Source organism: Drosophila subobscura, chromosome U (genome assembly GCF_008121235.1).
Source record: "Drosophila subobscura isolate 14011-0131.10 chromosome U, UCBerk_Dsub_1.0, whole genome shotgun sequence".
Taxonomy (NCBI): Eukaryota; Metazoa; Arthropoda; class Insecta; order Diptera; family Drosophilidae; genus Drosophila; species Drosophila subobscura.
The window spans coordinates 3,834,555-3,860,225 of NC_048534.1; the positions used below are offsets into that span (position 1 = coordinate 3,834,555).

At 40.9% G+C, this 25,671-nt stretch overlaps 1 protein-coding gene across 3 annotated transcripts; it reads right to left on the reverse strand.

Annotated features, from left to right (window-relative positions):
- Window positions 1-91: 91 nt before the first annotated feature.
- LOC117901714 (Krueppel homolog 1-like) lies at window positions 92-17,890 on the reverse strand. Of its 3 annotated transcripts, none has more exons than XM_034812590.1 (4): window positions 16,864-17,890; window positions 3,320-4,029; window positions 1,883-3,249; window positions 92-1,816 (listed from the first exon to the last, which is right to left on the reverse strand). In XM_034812590.1, the coding sequence occupies exons 2-4, from the start codon at window positions 4,010-4,012 to the stop codon at window positions 1,465-1,467; spliced, it is 2,412 nt and encodes an 803-aa protein (XP_034668481.1). In that variant the 5' UTR covers window positions 4,013-4,029; window positions 16,864-17,890; the 3' UTR covers window positions 92-1,464. The 3 variants fall into 3 exon arrangements, with proteins under 3 accessions (XP_034668481.1, XP_034668482.1, XP_034668480.1); XM_034812591.1 differs by lacking the exon at window positions 16,864-17,890 and adding an exon at window positions 5,418-5,833; XM_034812589.1 differs by lacking the exon at window positions 16,864-17,890 and adding an exon at window positions 4,826-5,286.
- Window positions 17,891-25,671: the final 7,781 nt, after the last annotated feature.

A 25,671-nucleotide genomic window follows, 5' to 3' on the forward strand; every position in this document is an offset into this window, starting at 1 on the left:
ACAATTGGTAGCTTTCGAGCACAATCCCTTCCCAAATTGATGCGCCATGCTCTTCATTTTTATTTTACGCTTTTCGTTTTTATTGAATTCTTTTTATTTGTTTTTTCGATTTTTTTCGCTTTCATTCTGCTCTTTTTTTTACTTGCAATATTTGATGCTACAATTTATGACTAAATTATTAACTTAGCGTTTACAAAAAATTATGTATCTGACGCACTTAGAATATATGTTGCAAATGTTAATCATTCTGATTTTTGTTGTTGTTGTTGTTGTTGGTAAATGTTATGTTATGTTGTGTGTTTTTTGCTCACTAACTTAATTATTCTTGCTTGCTCCTTGCTTATCAGTTCAATATTCTCCGTATTGTATAATTTTTGAATTGGTTTTTCTTTTTAGCATTTTTTGTTTTGTTTTTATCAATTATTCAATGACTTTTGTTTTCGTTAAATATTTTCATTATGTGTGTATGTATGTTGTATATAAAATATAAAATGCTTATCAAATTTTGTTTAAATGGAGGCGCATGAATTGATTATGAACAAGGATGATTTATGATGGATGGGTGGGGAGCGACGCCGAGTGAGGAGTACCTTTAAGCTCAATTTCAAAAGGGATTTTAAAAGTTTAAGCTTGTGCTTTAAATATCCTCAATCACTTGGTTAATTGTCGAAAATTCAACTCACAAAAACTCTATCGAAACGGTTCTTATTTCTTCTTTTCTCTCTCGGTGTGGCTTAGTTTTGGCGAGTAGAGGTTTAGTTTTTATGTTTTATTTCTCAGTAATAAATAGGTCTCTAGAATTATAGTTACATAAACGTATTGTATGTATGTTTATTATGTGCCAATATGGCGCTTATTTTGCATACATTTCTCCCTTCATTATCTTTATGTATATATAATAATTATGCACGGAGCTTATTATTGTTTAGGTGTTGGTTTTTATGTTATGGTTTCTTGTTTCATTAATGGTTGCATCCTCGTTTTAGCGTTTCCTAATTACGATACGTTTCTTTTTAAAGTAGTAATGCTCCAACTCTTAATACCGATAATGCCAATTGTTGCGATTTGACTAAGTGAAAACACAGGGGGGTTTTGGGGGGTGGGGCGTGAAAAACATAAACGATATACGATCTACTACCATCGGCCAAATAAATTTTCATTTAAAAATCTTTCCTTCTTTAAAAACAAACATTCAACAAAAATGGATACCATAACGTAAACGCTGTTAATTTTAAAACAAATTTTTCATCAACTTTTCCTTCTCCTTTTTCTCTCTTTCTTTTTATAATACTTTTGGCATTTTCTTTTTCGCTGCTAGAAAACAATTCCATTCCAGACGAGAGATCTCATGCCATCTCCTCGTCCTGCCCCACACCTCATCAGGAGGGGGAAAAAATTAAAACTAATTTCAGTTAGAATTTGCTGGACAGTCTTTATGCTGATGTTTGGAGGCGGAGTGGCCCACTACGAGGCCTTGGCAAACTGTATGACAGAGCTCATCCTCATCACCTTGGAGTTGTTGTGGTTGCTGCTGGCATCCGTTGAGGTTGCTGCCGCTGTGGCGCCATCTCCTGCACCGGCCGTCGCCGCCGACGGACTGCTGTTGTTGCCACCACTCTCCACCTGGCAGGCCGCCGCATCGCCCTTGTTCATGTAGTGCTTGCGCTTCCTCAGCGGCAGCGTCATCACATTCCGATCGGCCATCATCAGGGAATCGCTTTCGGGTGAGGAGCTGCGCTCTGGCGACTCTGTGCTAGAACGCAGACCAATGGCCGCCTCCACGCGGCGCACAATGTCGGGATTCGGAAGGGCAGATCTGTGACGGGAGGAGCAATCATTAATATGCCGCTTTCTAGACGCATTTTATAGCTTCAATACTTACTCATACTTGGGCACTGGAGCGTAGCCTTTGTGCAGGCCATGGCGTGCGAGATCGCCACGCTTAAAGTGCTCAATGAGCACGGTGGCCTCGTGGGTGTCATCATAGTTGGCCGCCAGATCACTGACGTGCAGCGTGGGCTGTGGCGATGCCTGTGGCACGGCCTCTGTTGGCGGCGGCGTGGAGGCATGACCGCGACGCAGTTGCATCATTTGCCAGGCAGCGGCATGGACATCCTCGTCGTTGACCTGGTGGTCCTCATCCTGTCGCGCAATACTGGCCGCCTCGAGTAGAGCTGGATTGATGGTCAGGGGCGCCTGTTCCTGTGCCTGCTGTTCCAGTAAGCTGGGCGTGGCCTGGTAGGGCTGGTAGACCATGGGCTGGCTTTGACTCTGCTGCATGCTCAGATCCGTGGGCAGCTCCTCGTCCGCATAGCTGCTGAGCGCGGGCTGGGCACTGGAGACGCCGCTGTCCCGACTGAGTGCATCCGTATCCAACGGTGCAGCGGGCAGATATTGAAGTGTGGATGGCGGCGGTGAAGCCAGGCTGCTGGCCGATGGCGAGTACGTGGAACTGGGCGAACTGGGCGAGAGTGGGGCGGCAAGAACTGCCGCTCCAGCTGCAGCTGCAGCTGCGGCCGCTTTGACACTACGCGGCTGACGCGGTTGCCGCGGCTTCTTCACAGCTGGCGGCGAACTGGGCGGAGAATTATTGCTGCACTCCGAATTGCTGGTGATGCCCTGCAAGGAGGACGACGACGACGACGATGCAGAGGAGGTGGAACCCACTGCCGTGGCTCCAGCTGCCGCCTCGGCCTCATCGTCGGGTATCTCATTGGCATGCCCCTTGATGTGTGCCTCCATTTCCTTCTTGTTCTTGAACGTCTCATCGCAAATGGTGCACTTGTAGCACTTGGATCCGTAGTGCTGCACGCGGTGCAGCTTCAGCACGTGATTGTAGCCAAAGTCACGGAAGCAAATGTCACAATGGTAGGGCTTCTCGCCCGTGTGCGTGCGTGAGTGCACCTTGAGCTGCTTGGAGCAGGTGAATCCCTTGCCGCAGCCCGGCTCCGGGCACTTGTACGGCTTCTCGCCCGTGTGCGTGCGCATGTGGATGACCAGTTGGCCGGATTGGATGAATGTCTTCTCGCACACGGAGCACTTGTGCGGCCGTTCGCCCGTATGGATGCGCATGTGACGATGCAGTTTGCCTGAATGCTCAAACGCCCTGCCGCACACGTCGCACTTGTACGGCCGCTCCTTGGTGTGGATGCGACGATGCACCTGCAGGTTCTCCTTGACGCTGAACAGCTTGTGGCAGAACTCGCACTCAAAAGGCCTTTCGCCCGTATGGGTGCGATAGTGGCGGATCTAAAAGATGGGCAAAAAGGAAGCGTTTAGCTGGGAACATTCCTTGGGGGAGTGCAATCTGATAACTTACCAGCCTCGCGGGCACTGCGAATGTCTTCTGGCACACATTGCACTGATAGGGATCTGCGCCGGCGGCCACATTCGCCAGCGGCTTGATGGTCGGACTCTTGGGGATGCCCACCGGCAGACCCGCTTCGTTCAGTTCAATGGGTGACGATGTGGCGCCGTGCGGAGCTCCCCCCGCACCGTGAAGGGCCATTTCGGCATTCTTCGCATGCGACTTCGTGTGCGAGGTGTGAGCCGATTTGCTGCCGAACGTCATGCCGCACTGTTCGCACTTGAATTGCGGTTTCGTGCCATTCTGCTTGCGCGGCTGCGCAGTGGCAGCGCTGTAGCTAACATTTGGCGTTGGCTCTGTCTTGATGCGCTGCGCTGTTGCTGCGGGTGCTGCTGTTGCTGCTGCTACAGCGGGCGTTGTTGTTGTAATACTTTCATGCTGCTGCTGCTGCTGTTGATGCTGCTGTAACGCCAGCTGATAGCTGTAGCTAACAAATTGCTGTTGTTCCTGCGTCTGCTGCTGCTGCACTTGCATTAGTCGCTGCTGCGGCGTTTGCAGCAGCTCGTAGTGCTCCTGCTGTCCACCCGGTGGCGCTCCACCCGCACCTGCAGTCGCCGTCAATGGGGGCGGCACCTGCAGGCAGAATTGCGTTTGGGCGGGTTGCTCCGTTTTTATGAGCAGCTGGTTAGCGGGATAATAGACCATTTTGTTTGTTTCTGAATCTGAAGAGAGAGAGAAAAAAGAAAGCGGGGGATTAGCATTGGGTGTACTTGGTGGTTGGGATAAGTTAATATAATAATTATATAATTTAATAATAATTAAACAAATAATATAAATTTTTAAGGCAGAAAAATTTGTTGTAAATTTAAACTTTTATTACGCGTTATCTTTAGCTAACTCCTTTCTATCCCCATCAACAATTCTGTGAAAGATGGTACATTTTTCTTCACATTTGTCGCATTTTTTTTCTTCCCTCTGCCACACAGGTTCCCAAGATCCTGCGTCACGAAAAAAAAACATAACAGAAATGTGTAACAACGCAAAAACCCCCCAAAGATACGATAAGACTTGCATACTTATAATGAGGTGGTGGTTGGGAAAAGCCTCTAGTGAGAGTGGTAAAGGGGTGAGGGGAAAACCAACCCTCTGACTTTCCTACTACGCACTTTTTTCTTGTTCTTGCCGGCCGGGGGTTTCCCAGAGAGGGAGAGCGTAATGGGGAGGCATTTTCATTCAGAATTACGCATTATAGGAAAATTTCCCAATTTAGGGATTTAAAAAAAAACATCCTTGAAGCTTTTCAACCGGCTTTGCCATGAATGGCTCTCTCTTGCCGTTGCGGCTCTCCCTCTCTCAGTTCTTGTTTACTGTTATGATAAAATAAACCCCCACACACACCCACACCACCCCCCCGCTCAGTAATGGAACAGTGTATACCAAAACAAAATGGCGTCGTGAGCGGGGGCCCTAAACTTTTTCCGGCAAGGAACTTTTCTTGAACCTTCTGTCGCCGTTTACCTTTTGCATTCGTTTTCTTAGAGGAGCCAGCACCGTTGCCGGCCTTAGGTTTGGACTTGGATATATCCACCAGTTCAGTGCCCGATTTGTGGAGTGCATCTTTAATCCATATCTGCTTGGTGGCCCAAGTTTTAGCATCATTCTTGCTTTCAGTCATCGTTGAAGTTGAAGTCTTATATGTGTAGATTTTTTATTTCTAAAGTCCATTCATTGTTCGCTTAGGAAAAGTGTAAATCTTTTCCAATTTCAGTTTCAGTTCTTATCAGATTTTAGTTTTTCGTTAGGAGATCTTTTCGTTTATATTTTGATAAAGTCCGTATAAAATTGTGTTAATTTGGGTTTATAAAAATCAGACTTTAGCAGCATTTTGGTCAGTTTTGTGTTTCCATCAGTCCTTGAGTTTTTTTAAGTTTACACTAAGTTTTAGGATAATTTTAATCAGTTTATTTAGCTACGAAAAGTCATTTATTTGATTATAATGTAGGATTATTTTTGGGGATTATTATGCATTATTATTTATTTATTTTTATTTATTTTACTTTATTTTTATTTATTTATTATTATTTCTTTTAAACAAGAATCTTCATTTGTCGGGTAATTTTTTCTTTGATTAAATTCTTTTTAATGATTTTGATGATTTTCTTCAAATCCTTGGACTGTTGCACGGGATAGGTGTGCTGATAGGCCTGAATATTCTGAGGATGATGTGGAGGCTGCTGCTGGGTATGATGATACTGGTGGTGTCCGCCCTGACCCGTACTCTTATTCATGCGCATTTTTCTAAACGATCTCAAGATGTCGTTCATTGAGAAATCAGTCATTTTTGTGATACACACACACACGCAACACTGCCACTGGGAATTGGATCTCAGATGGAGTCGAAAACCGGGAAGGGGAACTACGAGTAATCTTCACATTGCCGCACACGCATGTAGTTCTAGGTCTGATGGTGCAACGGAGACTGGTGGGTGAGTGGCCGAAAAATCTGCCTCGAACCCCCAAAAACACAAACCCGAAAACGGGAAAAACCAACCACCAAAAAAGAAGCCAACAAGAAAATGGTCCCATTTGATCTGAAATTTCCCTTCAAATTGGAAAATTGTTCGTTTGAGTGCTTTCAATGTTCGAGGGACATTTTTGAGTGTCCGTTTGAGTGTGTTGCAAGGAAATTTTCTGGCTGGAACACAATTTCCCTATGATTCGATGGTATAGGGGAATGAGTGAGTCATTCTAAAATAAATCAAACTCTTATCTCAGCTTATTTCGCAATCTGTCTTAGTCATGATGACTCTGACGCTCCTAATCTATATAATTCCGGTATCTAAAAGCAACATTCCCAAACTAAAATAATAAATAAAACCAAAAATAGTCACAGCCAGGCGGATAAAAGTGTTGCACTCATTTTATGGATAAAGATTCGATCCTATGATTTGGTTATATATTGGCATCGTCTGCCTTGCACAATATCGTTTGAAGTGTGGGATTTTTTTGAGATCATAAAAGTCTATGATGATCGTAAAGGAGCGGCTAATTTCCGATAATATAGATAGCATCATTGAGTACTTTTATTATTTTGTTGTTTATGAATGGTATTTACAGCGATTCAAAGTGCATTTATAGAACAAAAAGCTGAGTATTATTTGAGAATTATTGGGTCCAAAACTTATCACTGATTCAAATATAGTTTCCACAATCTTCTACTTGTACCTTCTGCCAGGGATTACCTACCATATCTGTGGATTATCTATCCTAATCCTACGCCTCACTTTACTTTCACTGTAGATCCCACAACTAATAACTCAGTTGTGTGTTCGTTCTCCCCAGCTCATAGATCTCTCTCCACACCAAAATATCTACCTATAGAAAGCCAACGACCAAGTTCCACCTTCGACAACTTAAAAAATATGAGAAACCCTCCCAAAAAACACGAAAAAGACAACGAAGAACAAGCAGCAAATGTTCAGAAAAAACATTTTTTTTTTTTTTGGCAGACAAGTTCAAAAAACTTTTGTCAGCTTTTTTTCTGTTGTTGTTAATGCTGATGTTTATTCGGGCTGTACGGTAAAACTAGCGCAAAAGTTCATTAACATTCGACACAAAAAATAAACTATTTCTGTGTGGGTATACACGAGTATCTGTGTGTGTGGGGAAACGATCGCACTCCGCTCTCTGTTTCTCTCTATAGTTTCTGAAGGTAAAACACCGAAAATGTTTCAGAGGAAAAATTCATTTATCTATTATGAGAGGTTGAAAGCAAAGCAAAGCAAAGCCCCCGTGCACTGTGCACGGTCAATGATCGGATGGTTGGATCGTTGTTGCCGAGCAGAGATACTAGAGAAAGAGAGAACTGGAGAGCTCTCCCTCTTCTATCTCATACTATCTCCCCTACCCATATTGACCAAGTCGAAGTGCCGTTATTTTGTTGGGATAGCTCTGAAATGGAGCGGCTCTTGAAACTGGTCTTGGGTTGGTGTTCTTCGAGGTGGATAGTTTTAGGTGTTAGGCGCAAGCAGTAGGGTTTTCTTTGATCATGTTTGGATAGATCAGTAAAGTTGCTTGACGGGGAGAAATAGTTGATAATTTGGATGGGGTCATAATGTAGCTTTAAGTTACACTCGTAGTTTCAAAAACTTTGTTCCAAAATAAGTATTTTGGTTTAAATTTGCCATATCTATAGGGGATAAATTTTGTAACCAGTTTCCAACAATCCGCTGTATACTTGGGATTAATTTATATTTTGCATGGGTAGTTACCATAAAATACTAAAGAAATTTACTTACAAATTTCCAAAATATTCCATAATTCAATGAAACCTTAAATTAAATAATTAACACAAATTCTAAATGGAAATTAAGGCATTGCTTATTTATAGATTATTGAATCATAACGCCAAAGTAATTATGCACCTTAGAACCTTAATCAGTACTAATCATGTCCCCCCGTCGGTGACTTTTTGTAAGCCACCCAAAATCCACTTAAGCTTCCATAAACAGCGGACCCCCCACCCTGGCGTTGCACCTAAATCTACAGACTCCCCGCGCTCTCCACGCTACTCTACTCTGGTCTACCATTTTGTAGGTGTCTGATATGGTTTGGGGTTTTGAGTCTGGGGTCTCTGACTGTGACTGGGTTTGGTGTTCGTTTTTTGGGTTTCTTCTTTCGTGGACTTTTGATGGGGTCATTGAACATTTAAATATAAGCAAATTGTAAGCTTTTTCATTCTCTCTTTTTCTCTCTCCCGCGGCTTCATTCACGATTTTGTTTATGTATTTATTTCTGTGTATTTGCTGTGCTCCCTGCATATCCATTACATTACAGCCTGTTATTTGTATCTCTTTTCACTAGCTTTCAGTTTAATAAACAGAGTTCGATGTGCCCCACGCGATAAGATAGAACTAGAGAAGCAAAGGGACTCCATTTCAGTGCGATTCTTGGTGGGGAAATCTCAATCTGAATATACTCAATGAACACACCTACTATTTACTGAAGGAACCTCTTCAAAGGGGAAGAAACTAACGGCAGCGATAAGATAATGATAGTGGCTAAAGGGGCGTACCTCGGAAATTCCCATGGTGTTGACATTTATAAGGAAATGCTGTGGAAAATCCCCCTGCTAATGGTGTTTCCTAGGAATATTTCAGGGCGAACTATAAAAACAATAAACAAAGACTATCTTTAGCAGGCAAAAGATTTTTTGCACCCATTCAGAATGGTTCCTAGGATGTTTCTATGTTCCTTTTTGGATTGCAAATTCCCTTCCCAAAGCTGCAAAAATATAAAATATTGAAATTGGAATATTTTATTTTGCTCAAAGGATTATTCTTAAAAATACAATTTTATTTTGGGTATACGTACTTACGTATTTAAGTACATATGTATGTATATACATACAAATGTACATTCATACTATGTACATATTTTTATTTATATTGCGAAGGTCTAGACACGAAGTCTGACTTTGAACTGCGCTGCCGCTGCCTCTGCCTCTGCCACCTTCAGGCAGCGACGCAGCTGTTAGGCCACGCACATTTTGCGTGGGGGCTACAGCGGTTGGCCTAGGTCAAAAAGCAAGCAAGCAAGCAGGCAGCAGCAGCGACTCGACTCGGGCGAGTAATCAGCGAGTGACTGAGCGTGTGAGAGCGAGGTAGAGAACACAATCAAACTGTAAATGACGCAGCACAGTAGCAGGAGAGGGATGGGGACGCGCGTGCAAATAACAAGAATGAATAATGACAGATCTGGCTATTGTGGCGTAATAAAGTCTTCCTACATTTCGATATCTTGCGAAATTTAATATTTTCCATGCAAACATAACAAATTTGGCAGGAAAAATTAAAGCCTCATACAACAACCAACCAACCCCCAATGACAAGTTTTCACTTTTTTTAGCATGAAAATGGCGCATCAGGCAACCTTCCCTTTCGTTTGACATTCCTCCCTCCCCCAGGCAGACAGGCGATGCCCACCCACGGCTGCGCTGCCGTGCTGCTGCAACAACATGCTTACTCATGGCACAAACCAGAAAAACAGAGAGAGAGAATGAGTATGTATGTACTTATGTATATGGATGAGATTGGGAGAGAAGGAGCTCTCCCGCTGTTGCCAGCACGCGCGTTGCTGTCTCTGACGTTGAAAACCTATGCACGGCCTCCTTATGGCAACGCCATGCTGAGAGCTGTTTAATGCGCGTGTCGAAAACATTTTCACGCCCTCCACGTGTAGTTCAAGTTCAAGACAACAACGAGAACGAAACGAAACGAAGCGACGCGAGTCGAGAGTGTGTGGTAGTATGAGCGTGCGAACGGCGACATTGAGAGTGTGAGAGTGCAGCAAAAGCTTGACGCTGTCGCTGACGTTAGCTGTGCAGTTGACGCAAGCAGAGGAGCAGTGCAGTCAAGCCTCTGTGTGTGTGAGTGCATGCAGCACAAGCAAGGCATTTCTGTGTGAGTGCAGGGAGCACTAGGATTCTACGTGTATAGTGAACGCTTTTTGCATTGCATACTTTTCTTAAGCCATTTTTTAAATACTTATTCATTTATATAATTATGAAATTTGAATGCTAGTGTTCTCATGTTTTGGTTGCAATATTCTAGAATATTCTCTACTAAAATTCTCCAAAGTAAAAGTGCTCTCCTCAACAGAAAATCGTCGACAAAGCAGCAGCGGAGCAGCAGCAACCTCATTCCAACATTTGCCATACAAAAGGGTCAACGAACTACTCGTTCAACACCAACAAAAAGAAAAAGCTCAACGATATTTTGTTCGAAAAATGTAAAGTAAAGAAATCCGAAAACAAATTGAGCATGTGTTTGTGTGTGTAAGAGGGAGAGAGAGAGAGAACGAACATTTTGTCGAAATTTCAGCTGCTGCTTGATGGCGATCGTGCATGGAGCAGGGGGCAGCAGCAACAACCACAGTCAATACATAACATTTTGTGAAACACCCAATAAATAAATACAATAAAAGTACTTCTTGTACTTGTATGTACATACAAATCTACATTCGAGTAGAAACCCCCAAAAATTCCAACAGGCAGAAGAACCAGTCGCAAAGAATAAAAGTTGAAACATTGCGAAAAGCTGGCGGCATGCACAAGTGTTTTCTTGCCGAATTTCTTTCTTCCTTTGTTCGCCTGCAGCAGCGAAGGGTTTAAAAAGGAAGAGGGCTGAAAAGAGGCTGCGCATAAACTTTACTTAACATTTATTTTTTTTTACTTTCTACTCGTTTCTGTTCTTATTCTCAAAATAAAATTGAAATATACATGTGTTTATGACATTTTAAAAATAATCAGGCAAATGAATGACGCAGACGGTTGACGGGCCCAGGTGATATATTTTTGTTTGTTTTTGAGGGGAGTGCCAGACGGTCTTTGGATATTTTCGGGAATTGCATTCTGGAAGGTAGAATGGAACGGGTTTGGAGTTGGCGAAATGGGGATGTCCGATCTGGAGTGCTTCCGGCAATGGAAATACCTTCAATGATTCAAATTATTTGAAGGGCGTAGCCCAGGGGGCGTATTTCCAAACGGGTTCAATCTTTGTTCAATTGGAGTGTCGGAAATGCATTTCCTTCATTCGAAATCTAATTTTGAATCGTGATGAATAATGTGTCAGAGGCTGGTCCGCCTGATCTCTTACTGTGTTTTATTTTATATCCTTTAAAATTTGTATTTATTTAAACACTTCTTGTGGCTCTTTCTCTTTGAAACAGCCAATTCTTTCAATTGAGATTCAATTTCCGTTCTCGTTTCCGTTCTGTTTCACCAAAAATTACATACCGGTGAGCGGCGGCAGCACTCACGTATTCAGTTCTCGAGTGCGTCATTTGTGCCATTCAATTGGGTGAGACATCACATCACCAGCCATCTACCGATTGCATTCTTGTGATTTATTTTAAACTAAACCGAAAACAGTCACACTCGCCAAAAAGAGATGCCCAACAAATAAAATTACTATATACTGCAGAAGCATGTACAAAAAGAACCACCAAATATCTTCTCTTTTTCTTTTCTTTCTTTTTTTTTTGGCAAAAACACGTTTGGCAGGTTGCTCGTCAAAGACAAAACTTGAAACCTAATGGTTAAACAGAAATTTTGGGTTCTTCTTGCTCAATTATCACTGACCAAACCTAAGCGGCAAAATGTTATCAACAGCGCAGGCATTACTCTCGTTTTATTTGAAATTTATTTCAAAAGTTTCCTTAGATATTTGTGCACTGTTTGATTAATAAGAGAATAATGCAATCAAGCCAAGCAACATCTCATTTTTAGTGAGCGGCTGCTAATTGAGTGCCAGAGAGGGACAGCCATAGAGCGCCGAGTGGGGAGAGAGCCGAATGATTCCGCCTTGAACTTGAATTTTATCAACTGCGACGGCAGCAGCAGCAGCAGTAGCAGCAGCAGCAGCAGCAGCAAATGACGGCTGCAGCCGTGGCCTTCAAATGAAGTTCGGTACAGTGAACACTTGGCCAAGCCCAAAATTGAGCGCATTAAAGGAGGAAGAAAGGAAAGCATCAGGGGAATCGAAGATGTGATACCCTAACAGAAGCTGTATGGCCAGGGAAGATGCATTATGTACAGCGCTGAAGGGATCAATGATATAAGGTCTACATAAGATCATCATAAATATGAACCACCAAATTCTTCTTCATGACCTTCTTCCTCGTTTTCGAGTCACAAACATCTCTTAGCACCCAAAATACCCTCGCTCTCCCCTGGGTATAATCAAATGCGCATAACAAAATGGAAAGTTGTGTGCGAGCGTAAGCCAGAGAGAGCGGGAGAGAGGATGAGAGGCAGGCAGGCAACGCTTACGAAGCTTGCAACAGTGCACAGGACGGGGTATTTCGCCATTTTGTGTGTACAGCCAACGACCAGCGTCAAAAAGTGACGCGGCGCGATGCGTCGCTGCTGCAGTCTTGTCCTTGAACTTGGCAAACATTTTTTTTTGTTTTTTTGTACATAACCAAAGGACACACACACACATACGCGTGCAAATCGGCTTCAAATGCCAGCAGCAGAGGCGCAGGCAGAACGACAACTGCAGCAGCTGCAATGCTGACCGAGGCAGTGGCAGAGGAGGACGCAACCAAAATGCATGCAACGTTCCTGTACGGCTTCCATATGGATATTATTTTATATAACTACAATGCTATATGGTTGTATGGGTGGTTGCAGCCAAGATTTGTGAAATGAGGCCTTCAAATAACGAAAAATCGGAATCTTAAACTAGCAATAAATACTAAGTACTATAAGTATATTTTAACAAACATATGTAAATAGCTGTAAGCTAGTACATACATATGTACATATGTATGTATGTATGTACAACAGATCACTGGATCTTTATAAGAGTTTTTGTAACTATGAAAATGGTTGAATGACATAATAATTTCTAAATGAACAAATCTTTAAATAAACTTACTCTAAAATCTTGTATGCGAATTAAAACCAATAAGATGTCTACTTCCACACCACATCTACAGATACTCAACTCCGTGGCCAACAAATTTCAAAGCTAACACAAACTATTCCTGGATTGGTTTCCGGGCAAATACCTTATCAGCGGCATTTCCGACACGTGTTGACTGCTGGGTTTTCTAAGAATGAACATAGGGCCGGCCCGGCTCTCCCGTTGGTTATCAAACCCCAGCGACAATAATATTTGTTCCAAATGGAAATTCCAAATAAAACAGAAACCAAGACAAAAACTGAAAAACCAAAAAAATTACTGACCACAGAAAACTTTTTCGCACGAAATAAAATAAAATCTAATAATGGCAAGTGGAGGGACGGGGAATCGGGTGGAAGAACATTTTGGCAATTAGAACAAAGAAATAGGAATGAAAACAGAAACTGCTATACAATTTTGTTAACCAAGGTCAACATTTTTTTTGTTGTATTTTTTCGAGCATTAATATAAGTACCAAAAAAAAAACAGAGATACAGCGGGAGTGGAACAAAAATATAGGGAAACATACTCACGCACATACACTCACGAATATCATGAGAACTTGATAAACAAATAGGCAATAGAAACAACAACGAAAAAGAAAAAAAAACTTGAAAGAAAACGTCCCAGCAACAATACCAATTTTGACCAACAAGTAAGCGAGCTAGAAGTCGGCTTATTCGTACTATATGATACCCATTAATTTAACATATTTTATGTGGCTCCATAAAAGGTATATAATAAAGGCTAGACTATTGGAAATACCCTAGAGATAAGGATGCTTCCCACATAAATGTCATGGAATAGCCTCAAAAATTTGCAAACCTCTCCCTTGTTAGCCCGGAAACCCTTCCCTTTCCAGTTGCATACCATCAAACGATAAACATGGGCCCATCCACAAATTTAAGGGGTATACAAATATGGCGGATTTTTCAGTAGGTAGAACGAGCAGAGGCCGTCCATGAGATGAGGGTCGTGTGGTGGTGCCGGGTGCCTCCTCGCACAGATACAGAACTTTTTGGCAGCACACACACACACACAAAAATGGACCCACAGATACTCGGACGCTGCACACATTACGCATGTCTGCGAACCGGCTTTTTTGTCAATTTTTTTTGGTTGTCGTTAGAATACACTCCCGCGTATATCCATATGTACATATGTATCTGTATCTGCTTGTGTGTATCCCTCGAGAGATACTCGTATCCAAAAAAATGTATTTGCTTGTTGTTGTTGCCTGTGTGCGTTTCAATACGAAATTTAATGGGGTAGGCATAGGGTCTGGTCTGGTGTTTAATAAAGGTCTCTCTGGTCTCTGGTTACGGTTTCTCCCCTGCTCACGAGTTTGTCATGTGATTTCTCCTACCCACCCTTCATGATAAGCGGAAGTTTTTTTTTTTTTTTTTTTGTGAATTAACTGGCAAAAAAACGCACACAAATTGTCAAAAAATAATAATGAACATTTTTGGCTGTACAGTTCGAGATAAGGCTTTCTTTTCTGTTTTAGTGTGGTGCGTGTTGTGTGCCTTCAAAGATATTTTATGATAGAGACAAAAAACACTTGAAACACTTTGCAGCTCCATAGAGTTCTATAAATATCAGGGTGTTAATTATATTGGTTATGGCTATACGCGCAGCAGTCTCAAGAGTGCCAAAAATACTCGCGAAAGCGATTACTTAGGACATAAAGTGCGGGTTCAAAGATGAAAAAGTACGATAAATGTTAAACAGTGTGAAGAAAATTATATGACATAATATCGTGGCAATTGTCAAGGTTTTCGCATGGCATTTTTTATGGGGTAAATCACTTTCATTGATAGCTAACGTTTTTTTTTTGGGTAAACAAAATTAGCTGCAAGCTACGATTTTTGGCATTATTTTTGGTGCAAAATTTGTTCGATAAGGAGTAAAACTAAACTTTTATAATAATAGAACCTTGTATTGGCCAAAGTTCAACAGAATAATTTGGAAAATCATCCATTAAATAGATATCAATGTTCTCTTCCTACTTTTATCATTCCGATATATCCGCATTTACTTGTTATCACTGCATTTATTTTTTATCAATTCGCTACATTTCCGCCCACCAATTCATAAATTTCCCCATTCATAATGACTAGCCAAAATAAAATACAGAATATATTGTACGACGGCAAGTACATTCGTACTTCTTCCTCATATAATGGAGATCCAACATGAAGCATTCCGATTACATTCCATTCCATTCATAAAAGAAGAGCTGTTCCCACACGATTTTAGGTAAAATTTAAATATCGTTGGAACAAGTGATAAGAATTCCCCCAACCCCAGTGTCGACTGCTGTCTCGATAACAGTCAACAGGTGGAACGTGAATGAACGCAGCTACGACAACCCAAGAACCCGGACCAGCGCGGCCCGAAGCGAATAAAGAGGCGAAACAAAATATACACATATCAGCTCTGGCGAATATTATTTTTTTTCGCGATAGCGATAACAGCATTAACTTTTGTGTTCTTTTGTTCGATAATCGGTATATTTTTTGTGTGATTTTTGTTGCTGTTTTTGCTGCTGCTGTTGTTTCCCAGCGACAACAATTTCCTGTGCACATAAATACCTCAATATCAGTTTCCAGAGATTAAAAAAAGAAACGATAGGAATGCTCGAAATTGTTGCCAGTTAATGTTATTTCGTGATTTGTTGTTTTTGTTTATGTATTCCCTCGGGGCCTGACGCTGGCACTGACCTTCAGACATGAAATTAGCAAAAATATCTTTTAGATAAAATATCTTCGCTACACAGTGCTACAGTGCGTTGCGGTTCTATAAAGGCTTCACTTTTGGCGAGAAATATCATGTAAGAAAAGTTTCTAAATATTGTTTTTATAATTGCCAAATGAAAATATGAACTATTTCCTAAACTCGGATTACCTCTTTTATTAAAGTTATTTATCGCTTGGTCGATTAACTACGATAAATCCTTTGACTGCGCCTTGACATGATAGCGCTGATTAATTCTAATGAGTCAAAAACACTTTATGGATATCGTTATATTTATATAATTTATTCATTTAATCTCTCACCGTTCAAGTGCCTAATCCATAATGACAATGCTTTATAGCTCTCCATTTCTATCAGTTGGCTCTTCAAGACGTATCACGCGTGTGGCCAGCACTATCACACGTTTATAGCGCAAGTCGCATGATCCTGTCAAGTGGCAAGTGGCTAGGCTAAGACCCCGTGAAAGTGACTCACACCCGAAAGTGAAATGACTCACGAATGCTTAGGAAACCCCTCTTCAAAATCCGACCAATCATTATCTAAATTTCGAATTCCTAGAGCGATATAAAACATTTATAATGAATATATTGGCCTACTGTCATGATGACTCAAACAGGGTCCCCGATTCTTAGGCTAATTAAGTATTGAGTCACCCAGAAATCGGTCTAGAACAGGTGGCGAGGCCCATAACTGCTTTTTAGGGGGTGTGTGTCTGTCTGGGGGTGTTCCTACTGTAGTGCATTGCGATTATCGGTGAAATAACCATCGAGCTATCATGATGATGGGTAAGTAAAAATAATGCCATGCATCATGTGGCGTATGTGTGATTTTTTTTACTCTGATTGCTCATTTATAGATCTAGTATGATACTTTTGTTGTGGCTGGGCCATCATTGACGTAATAATTTTGGGTTTGACGTAGGTTTCGAGACGCAAAAACGGCAATACTTTTTAAGGGGAGTTTTTCTGTGTACATATTGCGTATACGCAGGGCAATCCAAAAACAGGTTGAAGAATGTCGTTGTTGAATAACAATTTACGTGAAACAGTCACCCACAAAAACCCTAATGGTTGTGTCTAAACAATGAGATTTTTGACCAATATATGAATATGAATATCCTTGAATATCTGAAAAGTTGTATGGGTTGTTTTTGGGAGTGACTTATTTTTGTGAAAATTAGAAGACAAAGATGTTCCTTTAAGAACGCTCAAGGTAATTGTTCTCCCAAAAGGGCAACAATTTGCACAAAAAAAATATTTTAGTAGTCATCCTATTATAAATTGTTTAATTTTAAATATTTTTTCGTTCATTTCCAAAACCTTAAAAACTCACCATAAAATTGAACAGGAAGATCCACAAAATTCAGTTTGATATTCCTCCGCAAAGGCAAAAGTTGGTAATCCAAAGAGATGTTAACAGTTGAAGAGATTTCTTTCGATTTTTCAGACACTTGTTGGGTTGTGTTGGGGGGTGTGTGTTCTGTATTATTGTTACGATTGTTTTGTGGGAGTCGCGCGTCCAAACCCGCGAATCGACCAGCGGCAAGTGTTTCTCATCAAGAACTTGATTCACTTTGTCGCGTTCTTCAGTCAGAAGCGTAATCGTAATCGCTGCCGCTGCGTTGCTGCGCCAATGTTCTCTTTTCGGTAGTCGCGAATCGCGAACACGTCTGCACTTGACGCTGACCAACAATAATTTGCGTTAGAGACCGTTAGAACAGGAACATGTCTTTTTGAACGAGATTCGAGCGATCGCCGAGAGCAGGCAAAAGTGTGCGAGAGCGAGAAACGGTCGCGTTCGTGTGACGTTTGTATGCCTTCGGGTTGCTCGGCTGCCGCCACTCGCTGGCGATTCGGCTCTTAGCTGCCTCTCGCCTGCTGCTGCTGCCTTTGATATTATTATAAAATTATTATCAACTTCAAATTTGTATTTCGTTTTTGCGCTCGTCTCTGAAATTAATTGTCGAGTTGTTGTCGCTTTTTTTTTGTATTTCCGTATATGCTTTCGGTCCTAGTCACGAGTATGAGTTTGTGTGTGTGTTGTGTCTGTGTGATTGGTGTTTATTATCTGCTGAGCAACTATGATTCTGGTTGCCGTTTCCGTCGTATTGCGCACATTCACACGCCACTATAAACAATATTGACCTAGGTTATATATGTACATACATATGTATGTACGTGTACATACATATGTATTGTTGGGCTGGCTATATACTTTTAGCAAGGGAGCTTTGATGCCCTTCTCTTTGTTTGTTTTTAGCGTTTCCTTTGACTTGTAGCACTTTGTTGTATGCTTTATTTAAGACGTTTTTTAGTTGAACTTTTTTTAAATTTTAGTATTTGATTCTGTGCACTTAACCTTTAAATAGACATTTTGTAAATTTTTGGAATTTGTTTTTGTTTCTGCGTATAGAGCTTTTAATTTTTGATTTGTAGCCCTTTAACGTTAGATTAAAACGTTAAATTATGTTTATCATCAGTCTTTTGGTATTATTTACACACACACACGCACGTATGAATATATTCTGGGAAATTGCACTTGTGTTGTTGTTGTTTGCACGCCTAACCTTGAACTTATAGATTTTCCTTCTTCCTTTTGTGGTTATAATTTTTGTTCTATTAAGGCAAACGAGATCAATTGGTGTTTTCAGTAATTTACATACATATGTATGTTTTTTCACGGTTAAACGGTTAAAAAAAACTTGCTAATACTATTCGAAGTTCAAGTTCCCCGTTACTGCTGTTGCCGCGTTCGCTGCTCGTCGAGAAATAAGAGGGACAGAGAACGACCGCGAACGTCGACATGTATTTTGCCGAGAACCATGAAAAACTATATAAGGAGGTCTCGTCGGTAAAAATAAGAAATTCGTGCGAGTGAAAAGTGCGAATGAAAGGGCTCTCGCTGTAAGTGTGAGGACAACGACAATGGAGTGTGCTGATTAATCATTTGAAGGCAATGTGAAAAAACATAATTGTTTCATAATTTAATGTTTATTAGTTTGCTACATGATAGTAGTCTTTGTTTTGAAAAAATAAACATTCTGAAACAATTTGAAAAAAATTTTGTCCGCAACCAACCTTCCGCGTCGACTGAACAAGTTCCGCACTGAACATAAGAAAAAGCGGCTAGTAACTCTGCCACCGACGAGACCTCCTTATACAGTGCTTCATGGACATGTATTTTGCCGAGAACAAAGCTGACTGCGGCAGCGACAGCGGCAGTGGCAGTGACAGCGACAGCGACGCTGACGTTGGTATTGACTTTGGGCAGAATGAAAGCTGTGTGTGTGTGCGAGTGCTAACCGGCATTTGCAGCAGCAGCAGCTGCCTCTCGCGCACACACCTACACATGTACATATGTATGTGTGTGCGTTTGTATTTGGCAATTGCTTTTTGTTGCTTCTGCTTTTCTCTGACTGCTACCACGGTTCTGTTCGCTCGTATGCTCAACTTACTCAATAAAATTTTTATTATGATATCTACGCACTCACGTTAAAAAAAACGAAATTTTCGTTGATTTTGAATTGTTGCTGAATTTTTGGGCTTCCATTTCTTATCGCGTTTTGTTGCTTAGTTGGTTCGCCATTTGCCGTATGACGTATGTACATACACTCGTACAAACACACACATTTACGTATCTCCGTTTTTGAACCCGCTCAATTTTAGATTTGTTAACAAAGAATATCCACACACTGTTCAAAGTTCGCAATGGAAAAGGAGATTGAAAACTGCAATCAATGGTGGACTAACGTTTTCCACAATAGATGGACAGGGAAACAACATATTGGATGCGTATTCTATCATAGGAACAATTTCTTGGCCATTGAAGACTTTTAAGACAGATTTGAGCGATTTCATTAGTCTTAAACCATCTTAGGACCCTTCTAGCCGCGATATCCCATTCCATCCCATCTCGTCTTCTCCACTGCTTTTGAACCTCCCTAGAATGTTCCATTCCAACGTGAGATCATATTCTTGGAGCGGCAGTCATTGCCCTGCTGCAACCACCCCCACCGCTGCACCCGCACCCCCCTTTACTGCAATGAAGTGCCGTCTCTTATGTACATATTTACGTTTGTTATTTCAAAGAGTGTATTGACCTAAGATTTCTTTTGTGACGATGATAACGGCGGAAAGCTTACAGAGTCAAGAGTCCGTAAAAACGTTGTCCGACAACAGCGAAAATAATTAAAATCAAAATTATTGAGCATAAATACACGAAGAAGACTGCTGAGGTTCGGTTTTGGGTTTCGACGGAACCAAAAATTAAGAAATTTCCGAAAAATTTCGGTAAATGCAGAAAAAGAAAGAAGAAAGAAAGCGGCAGCGACTACGCTCAACGCATTTCCTCTGCAGTCAGCGTTGCAGTCGGCGTTGCAGTCAGCTTCGTCCGTTGCTGTGATGTTGGTTTGGGGGGACCGAAGAGGTTAGACGGTGCAATAAATTCAAGCTTCATCCCTTTTTTCGGCAACGACCAACACCAACAGAAACGGCAGCGAGCCGCAAACAAAAGCCTCAAACCCCCAATGTCTGGATACATTGCAAAAAGGGCAAGAGCAGCGCTGGCAGCGCAGCGGCAGAGGCTGCAGCAGCAGACGAAAAATTCTCCGCGTGGTGGTCGTGCAAGAGTTTTCAACAGCATTGTGAGGACGTGAAACAGTTTCCGACACCATGCTGCACATGCAAGAAAGAATATGAGGGAAAAGACGAAAAAGCAGCAAAACATGAACGAAACGAAACGAGCCGGCAACAGTTCGTTTCAGCATGGATGGGGTGTCTGTCTGTATGCACAGTGGGCGGATTGGTCGTTTCGAGTGCCAAGACTTAATATTATTTTAATTATACGGGTGTGTCTCACATTCTTTTCTAATTAGCTCGAATAAACATTTTTATATATTTGAAATGAATATTCTAGTCCAAGATTTTGTTCGTAAAGTAACAAACATCCATGTTGCCTTGCATGTATTATCTCCTTGTGAAGTTGAACTTGCCGTCTGTCTATTGTGTCGAAGAGACTCGACTCTCTTAGAGAGGATCAAAGGCGCGAATTAAAGAGAACGCTCGAGAAAAAGAAACAGAGTGCAAATCGCAGATTTTGATTGGTTGAAAACGCGTAAAATGTCGGAAAAAAGTATTAAAATTATTTATTTTCGATATCAAATTTCAAAGTGCGTGGCGGGAAATAGGAAGAATCTTAAATATTAAGATCTTGAAGACAATACGTGCTTGATTTAAAGCTGAGTTGAGAGGGAAACCAATAATTAAATTTAAAAATGATTTGTGTCAACTCTTGAACGTTGACTGCGCGCACATTGCATTGGCCGGTGGATTTATCTCCTCTGCATTGGATGAGACAGAAATGGAGACTATTGCTTTTTGTTTTAGAGCTATAGTTTTGCAACGCATTGACAACAGATTTGACACCCACACCGAAAACCACTAAGTAAATAGTTTAGTGCGTTAAAATCGGATTCCGCGAAGTGAAAATAATAAGCCTGACCCCGAAATATGTACATACATAAGTGTATTTAATCTGTATAAAATGCAATTTTATTTTGATGGCTCATAATGTGTGAAGATGTGTCTGCAATCGGTAAATGTGTTATAACGGTAATAAGTGTGCGAGCAGTGCACTCATTTCCGGGTTGGCCATACAAAAACCTGGACTGAAACACACAGATAAATTTATGGTAAGTACTTTCTGAGAACTTTTTTGAGCAGCGGAAAGACCGAGAAAATAGTTGCACATGCAATGGTCACATTGATTCACATCTCGATTGAGATTACAACTGTTGTCTTAGAGGGGAATCCAAACAGCTGCACCTTTGATGGCGTCCGAGTGCAAAGAGAGGGATTTATAGGCCGCCATGGGCCTCGCATAACATTTGAGTGGTTCGGTACGTTGCGCGGGTTCTTTATCTTATCTGCTCATTATATCATTATTTACAATGTGTCCAGCGCCAAATTTTTCTCCCTTTTTAAGCTTTCTCGCTCGCTCGCTCGCTCACCAAGCAGCAACCACAGAAAACTGCAAAATAGAATTGCACAACATTTTTGTTGGGTAATGCGATTGCATTTTAATTTCAAGTTCGTGTTGTGTCTAGGCTAGTGTTGAGGGGTAAATGCACGTATAATAACTTAAGGTGTATTATGGTGGAGTATTGTATTTATAGGAGCTTTACATATGTATGACAGATCTCAATTATGTTACGCAAAAAGCTTTCGAATAGTAATTTGATAATTTCCTGGACCATAATTCTTTCAATATTTTTCAAGTGGAAATTATTCAACTGTATGTTGTTATTCTTTCGTAAGAGAGTACCCCAAATCATAAACAATTTCGATTTCGTAAGATTGCTAACTTGTTAGCATTGTTTACACCGCGATAACGAACGAAAATAAACTGCGTCGCCCCCCAATTCTGTATGCGAATCAGATATTGTAGCTACAGAGGGAGATAGAGAGTCACCCATTCAAAGTGCAAATATTATTATACCCCACAAAAGAGCGTATTACACCTGAAAGCTTATATTACCACTGCAGCCATAGTTACCGCAACTTTGTAAGTATTCCCCATCTAGGGCTTTCCGTGTGGCAGGTTCGCAGTGTCTTATCAGACGACTGGGCTCTCTTGCATAACTCGCAACTATTTGCACTCGACGCGGCAATTTATGGCATATGTATGTATGTACATATATCAAATGTCCAACAAATTTATTTACATATGTACATATGTATACATAGTATGTACATATTTCTTTGTAACCATATACAGTGAACGCTTGGAAGGGTCAACCAACGATTTTAAGAACATTAAAAAGGGATATCTGCATACATACAATGTACATACATACATACTTTATTCAAATGCCTTTTTATACCCGGTACTCGAAGAGTAAATAGGGTATATTGTATTTGTGCGGATAACGGTTGTATGTAACGCACAGAAGGAAACGTTTCCGACCCCATAAAGTATATATATTCTTGATCAGCATCAATAGCCGAGTCGATTGAGCCATGTCTGTCTGTCCGTCTGTCCGTCCGTCCGTCTGTCCGTCCGTCTTGTTTGTCGGCTAGTTCTCAGAGACTATAGGAGCTAGAGCCACCAAATTTTGGCACCAGACTGCTGTATGCTCATACTGAAACCAGCTCAAAAATGAGCCCCGCCCCCTTCCGCCCCCGCAAAAGGGCGAAAACCTCCCAAATCTACAATTTTGAAGATAACAAAAATATAAAAACGCCATTCCGTAGGGAATGACCATATCTATCAGATCACCAAATTAGGATACGATTGGATCATTATTATAGCCACAATGAAGAAATTAATTTGCAGTGCCCAAACCCACCCCGTCCCGCAGCTTACATTTTTTTGTTTTTTTCACATTCTCTCATTCACAATCTGCTTCGCTCTGTTTATGGCCTCTGCCCCTGACACGTCTCTGCTTCTGTCTCTGCCTCTGTCTATGCCTCTGCCGCGACTCTGCAGTGTGTGTCTATAGGGGAGGGTGGCGAGCTAAAGGAGCGTGTTGGCGTGAGCAGTGTTGTTGATGTAGATGACAGATGAAGAAAAAATGTAAAATTTGACAAATAACCGCTAAGTTGCAGATGTAGTACTGAGTGCCGGGTATAAAAGTTGTGACGCGTAAGAAGCGTCTCACACGTCCCTTCTCGTTTTTATTGTTAATAAACCAAATACTTTTTCTTTTAGCAGTTACTTTTATTGAGAGCACTTTATCAGTTCTATCAACTTTCTTGTAATATTTGTATTTATTCTCTACGGCAAAGATGTCCCACTAAACACTCATTAGCTTGAAGTGTCCCTTCCACAGAGGTCTTCCTGTACTCTCTGTACCTTGAGGTAGCCGTAAGAACAACTGCATATAGTACATAATGCCTTATTCACTGTGATGTAATTCCTATTATTGCGATTGCAATAAATTTGTTTACCAAGCGGGCGAGCAATCCCAAAGAGCAGGACAGACAACAACAAGTGCGCTTATAAAACGGACTGCGTACTGGGTAGACAGAATAAGAGACATGTGGGTGAGATCCACAAATACTAGAAAGAATGATTGGATGGAAAATGCTCCCCCTATTTCCCATCTTATTTACATGTTTATCATTCTGTTGAGGCTGTATCTGTATCTGTATATCTGTATGATATTTCGTTGTGCCTTTTCAATGTCAATGTCAGACACAAATGTACAAAGTGCTGCATTAGAGAGTCATTTGATGAATTCGCACACCTTTGCGATATCTGACAAGCCGTATACTGTATAGATGATGTTTACTTGGGGAAATTGCGGTTTGGTTTTGTTTTTTCTTTTACTAGAATATTAGCTAAGGGCTGACTACTATTTTCTTTCCAAAATGTGATCTTATATAAAATCTAATAGTCATGCTTTGCTTCCGAAACTTAGATAGGATGTGGCGTAGGCAAAAACAGAGATAAGGTTTCAAGGTTTCCAAAACAACGAATTTAAACGAAATTGATTTGTTTCAATTCTGCAGATAGAATTTTACTATAGATAAAGCACCTTAGAGCAAGTTCAAATACGATTTCTATTTAAAATATAGGAATTTGGTTCAGTGGAATTTGATGACTATTTTTAATGCAAAATTGTAGGTAAAATTTTACGTGAAATGAAAATGGCTGTAACAAGATGAAATTTTCAGAGAAATTTGGTTATACCCGGCACTCGAAAAGTAAATGGGGTATATTGTATTCATGAACAAAAGTTCTCAGAAGGAAACGTTTCTGACTCCATTTACTATGTATGTATATACATATGTACATACATATGTACATGTGTAAGTATATATGTATATCTGTCTGTCTGTCTGTCTGTCCGTCTGTCTGTATTGTTTGTCGGCTAGTTCTAAGAGACTATTAAAGCTAAAGCCACCAAACTTTGCCTTCAGACTGCTGTGATATCAAATTGATACAAGTGTATTTAAAAAATTATCCCCGCACCCTTCCGCCACTACAAAGGTCGATAATCTGCTGTACCCAATATTTTGAAGATAAGAAAAATCTAAAAACGCAGTTCCGTAGGGAATGACCATATCTATCTGATCGCCGAATTGGATTAGATTTAATCGTTGGATCAAATGTACAATGTAAAACTTGAAAAAAACCACCAATGAATAGATGTACTACTGAGTACCGGGTACACAATTTGTGACGCGTAAGAAGCGTCACACACGTTCCACCTCGTTTTTAGCCTAGGATAGTTCTCGTCCAGATCCTTTGCAGTAAAAGTGCCCACATTCATACATATGTACATATGCATGTACATACATACATATGCATGTATCTACATATGTATGTATGTATGCACGTTTATGTAGTAGTATGAAGTCTGATTTTTCTTAATTTAATGAAAAATACCCTAAAAACCAGCTGCACACGATAAATAGTTGATTACAAAAACAGCTTTGTGGGTCTGGTACATATGTATGTACATATGTACATATGTTTTTGTGTGGTTTTCTCAGTTGATTATACTAATGAGGGGCTTCAGTTATCATAACACAAAAACAGTAGCAATAATATAATTAGCAGAAATCAGCAGTTGTTTTTTAAAATAATATATGTATATAAATGCTTGCATATTTACATACACAAAGAAAATACATATGTACATACATACATGCATTGAATTATAATTACAGATGTACTAGGAATAGTTAGGTTAGGTAGATCTCCCAGTATCTTTTAAAACACCTTATTATTCACTTTCTTTTTGGGGACAAAATATGTATGTGTGATATTGGAGCGATGACGCGGGCAGCGTTCACAGGGGTTCCAGGCCAGAGATCGCTATTTTGCGAGCACGTAGGCAGCAGCGGCAGACTGCGTCAATAATAACTGCATTAAACGGCTACAAGCGATAGCAAGCGAGCGCGAAAACTCTCTCTCGTACCGGCTCTCTTTCTCTCTCTCGCCCTCACATTTTGTCATGCTGCTAGCGGCGGTGTCGCTCTCACTGCATTTCCTCTTTGCTGTGCATCTCTTGTTCTTTCTTTATGGCCTCTGCTGTTGTCGCTGCCTGCTTTTGCCTCTACTTTTGCTGCGTCTCCCTCCACTTCTTATTTGGTGCTTGCTACTCTGCTGCTTGTGGTGCGGTTCATTGACCGG

Excerpts from the sequence above, each read along its gene's own strand:
- LOC117901714 (XM_034812591.1), bottom strand. The coding sequence starts at position 5,646 with ATGACTGATTTCTCAATGAACGACATCTTGAGATCGTTTAGAAAAATG. Across the intron at positions 3,250-3,319 it reads TCGCAGTGCCCGCGAGGCTG|ATCCGCCACTATCGCACCCA; the intron begins GTAAGTTATCAG and ends CCCATCTTTTAG. Across the intron at positions 1,817-1,882 it reads GCTCCAGTGCCCAAGTATGA|ATCTGCCCTTCCGAATCCCG; the intron begins GTAAGTATTGAA and ends CTCCCGTCACAG.